General features: G+C 36.6%; 1 protein-coding gene across 3 annotated transcripts in view; it reads right to left on the bottom strand.

Annotated features, from left to right (window-relative positions):
- The window catches only part of LOC113811411 (paramyosin), an 18,683-nt gene that overhangs the window by 9,453 nt on the left and 6,730 nt on the right, over window positions 1–2,500 (bottom strand). For all 3 annotated transcript variants that reach the window (XM_070124362.1, XM_027363137.2, XM_070124361.1), the window contains 7 exons: window positions 2,279–2,368; window positions 1,902–2,033; window positions 1,667–1,779; window positions 1,397–1,525; window positions 947–1,037; window positions 198–731; window positions 1–95 (listed from right to left, as the gene is read on the bottom strand). The exon at window positions 1–95 is cut by the window's left edge and continues 34 nt beyond it. In XM_070124362.1, coding sequence (XP_069980463.1) covers window positions 1–95; window positions 198–731; window positions 947–1,037; window positions 1,397–1,525; window positions 1,667–1,779; window positions 1,902–2,033; window positions 2,279–2,368 — 1,184 coding nt within the window. The remainder of the gene's footprint in view (window positions 96–197; window positions 732–946; window positions 1,038–1,396; window positions 1,526–1,666; window positions 1,780–1,901; window positions 2,034–2,278; window positions 2,369–2,500) is intronic.

Raw genomic sequence — 2,500 nt, forward strand, 5'->3', positions numbered from 1 at the left:
TCCTTCTCTTTATTGACCTTTATCATTTCTTGTTTGACTCGCTTTAAGTTCTTTTTTGCCTCGTCCACTGATTCTTTTAACGCATGAACTTCCGCCTGAAACAATAAGCAATAAACAATAATAAACACGAGAAACAAAGTTTCTTCTACACAAACTCTCATGAAGAGGTTCTAACAAGATAAAGAAGAATCACATACCGCGTGTTTGGAGCGCTGTTCTTCCATGCACCGTTTTAAGCTTGCAACATCGCCTTGCAACCGGTCGCAGATTTTGGAGGACGTTGCGAGCTGTTCTTCTTTTTCTTTAAGTTGATTCGTCAGGCTTTGTTTGGCCTCGGTAGACTGGCACTTGTGCTCCTCGAATTCCTTGTCCCTCGCGTCGACTGTGTCTCGTAAAACATTCAGTTCGCTGCGAGCAGCATCGAGTGCTTCCTGCAAGTCAACCACCTTCTGAAGCGTCTCCTTAAGGTTCGTTTCGTGTGTGCGAGCCAAATCCTTAAGTCCACTGATCTCGTTGATTTTATTTTGAAGATCCTCTTCTAAAGCCTTCTGCTTCTCCTCGTGTTGCTTCAGCGATTCTTCCTGGCCGCGCTGAAACTCTTGAAGATCCGACTTTAGTTTCTCTCGCTCAGTCTCGCTGCTTTGCAGCTTCCTCTCTAGCATTGCAATCGATGCTTCTGTCTTCTCCTTTTTCTTGATTTCTTGATTTAATGCTTTAGCTTTAGACTTCAACTGGAAATGAAAATAAGTTTGTTAAAGTGAGTTCTGGATATTATAATGCACAATTAAGATTTCGCTCTTGCTCTAAATATATTCTATCACACGCTTTAGCTTGGATACTTGTTACAGCGACTTAAATTTAAAGGACTGTGCAGGCACTAATAGTGCTACAGATAATTACACCAATAAAGCATAAAATATGTTAAGTGCTTAGTAGTAGATATCACCTCTTTTTCCTGTTCTTTAAGTTGGAGTTTTTGAGATTTTAAGAGTGCTTGCTGTTCCTCCCAATCCTTGTTTAAAGTGTTTTTTTCGACCCTGAAATAGATAATATCACTTAGATTAATAATGCGAGACAATATCACTTAGATTAATAATGCGCGGTTAATGGTTAATATCATACTGCTGCAAAAGTGATGAGCTTGACCACTGAGGTAATATTCATGAGATTTTCTCTGTACTCTCACATAAAACAATAAAAACACACACATCTATACTTGTAACATGCATGTATCTGTTAAATTTTACTCTATCTATTCAGTGGCCACAATTCTTTATCTGTCATATGATTTAATACATGTCATGTCAAGCAATAACGTAAAAAATCAACGTAACTGAGATAAGAATCTGAACGGGAACATAAACAATATATATTTTTTAGACTTCAAATGCCTTACGTGGTTTTCTTGAACTGGTTCTCAATGTCTGAAATTTGCTGCTTCAAGTCTGCTTCCGTTACAGCTGCACAATTAGTAATGCTCTGGATCTTCTGTTCGCAGAGCTCATTATTTGCTGCCCACTCGTTTCTGGCAAGAATAGCACAGCATGTCTATGGATCACATACACTGCACATACTTATGTATACGGTACCACGTTTTACAAAGAGCTACACATACACATATCCAATGTATGATCAATCCGTAGTTAATAATTCGAACATTACTTACCGAACATTATTCAACTGTTCGTTAAGGAATTCTACTTCTTCCAGCGACCTAATATTTTTATCTACTTCCGACACTAATTTTTCTTGGAGTTTGGTTGCATCCACTTCATTTTCCTGTAACAAGTTGGAGCTTCCGAATATTTAGAGTATTTAAAAAGACAGGCAAGTTGAAACTGATTGAAAGTTATAGTGGGGTATTCAATACGTGGCTATCAAAACTAAATACTCCGACATACCTGGAGCCTTTTGTTCAAGTATTCAATAGTATTATTCATTTCGTCATTCCGATCTTTGTAGCACAGTATTTCTGTTTTCAACTCTTCTTCCATCTTTTTCTGAACTTGCAGATTTTGAGACAGTTCCGAGACCTAAAAATCAAACTTGGTTATGCAAACCAGTTCGTGGCTAGAATACTTTAATAATAAAATACATCTAAAATTAAAGTGAACTTTGAATGTCGACTTCCATTACAATCCGCTATCATGTCCTAGCTGTGCCCAATTTGTTTTTAAAGTTATTCGTGATATTCATTTCCATGTAATAAGAAGAATGGTTATATGAAATAAGTTTTTTTTATTAGAAAGAGGTATACCAAGAACGATCGAGCACTTACCTGTTCTGTCAGATGTTTAATAAGTTGATCTTCCTCTTGTAAGATTTTCTTTGATTCTTCTAGTTGTGCCATGAAAGACTGTTTGTCTTTCTGTTAAATATACAGTGTCGTAAGTCATATATTGACGATTAATGCAATGGCAGACTTATCCAAGCTTTCTTTCATGACCTATTTTTATTGTATCTATTATAAAATATCATAAGATTGGTATTCATTGGTGAA

The sequence above is a fragment of the Penaeus vannamei genome, chromosome 8, assembly GCF_042767895.1.
Source record: "Penaeus vannamei isolate JL-2024 chromosome 8, ASM4276789v1, whole genome shotgun sequence".
NCBI lineage: Eukaryota > Metazoa > Arthropoda > Malacostraca > Decapoda > Penaeidae > Penaeus > Penaeus vannamei.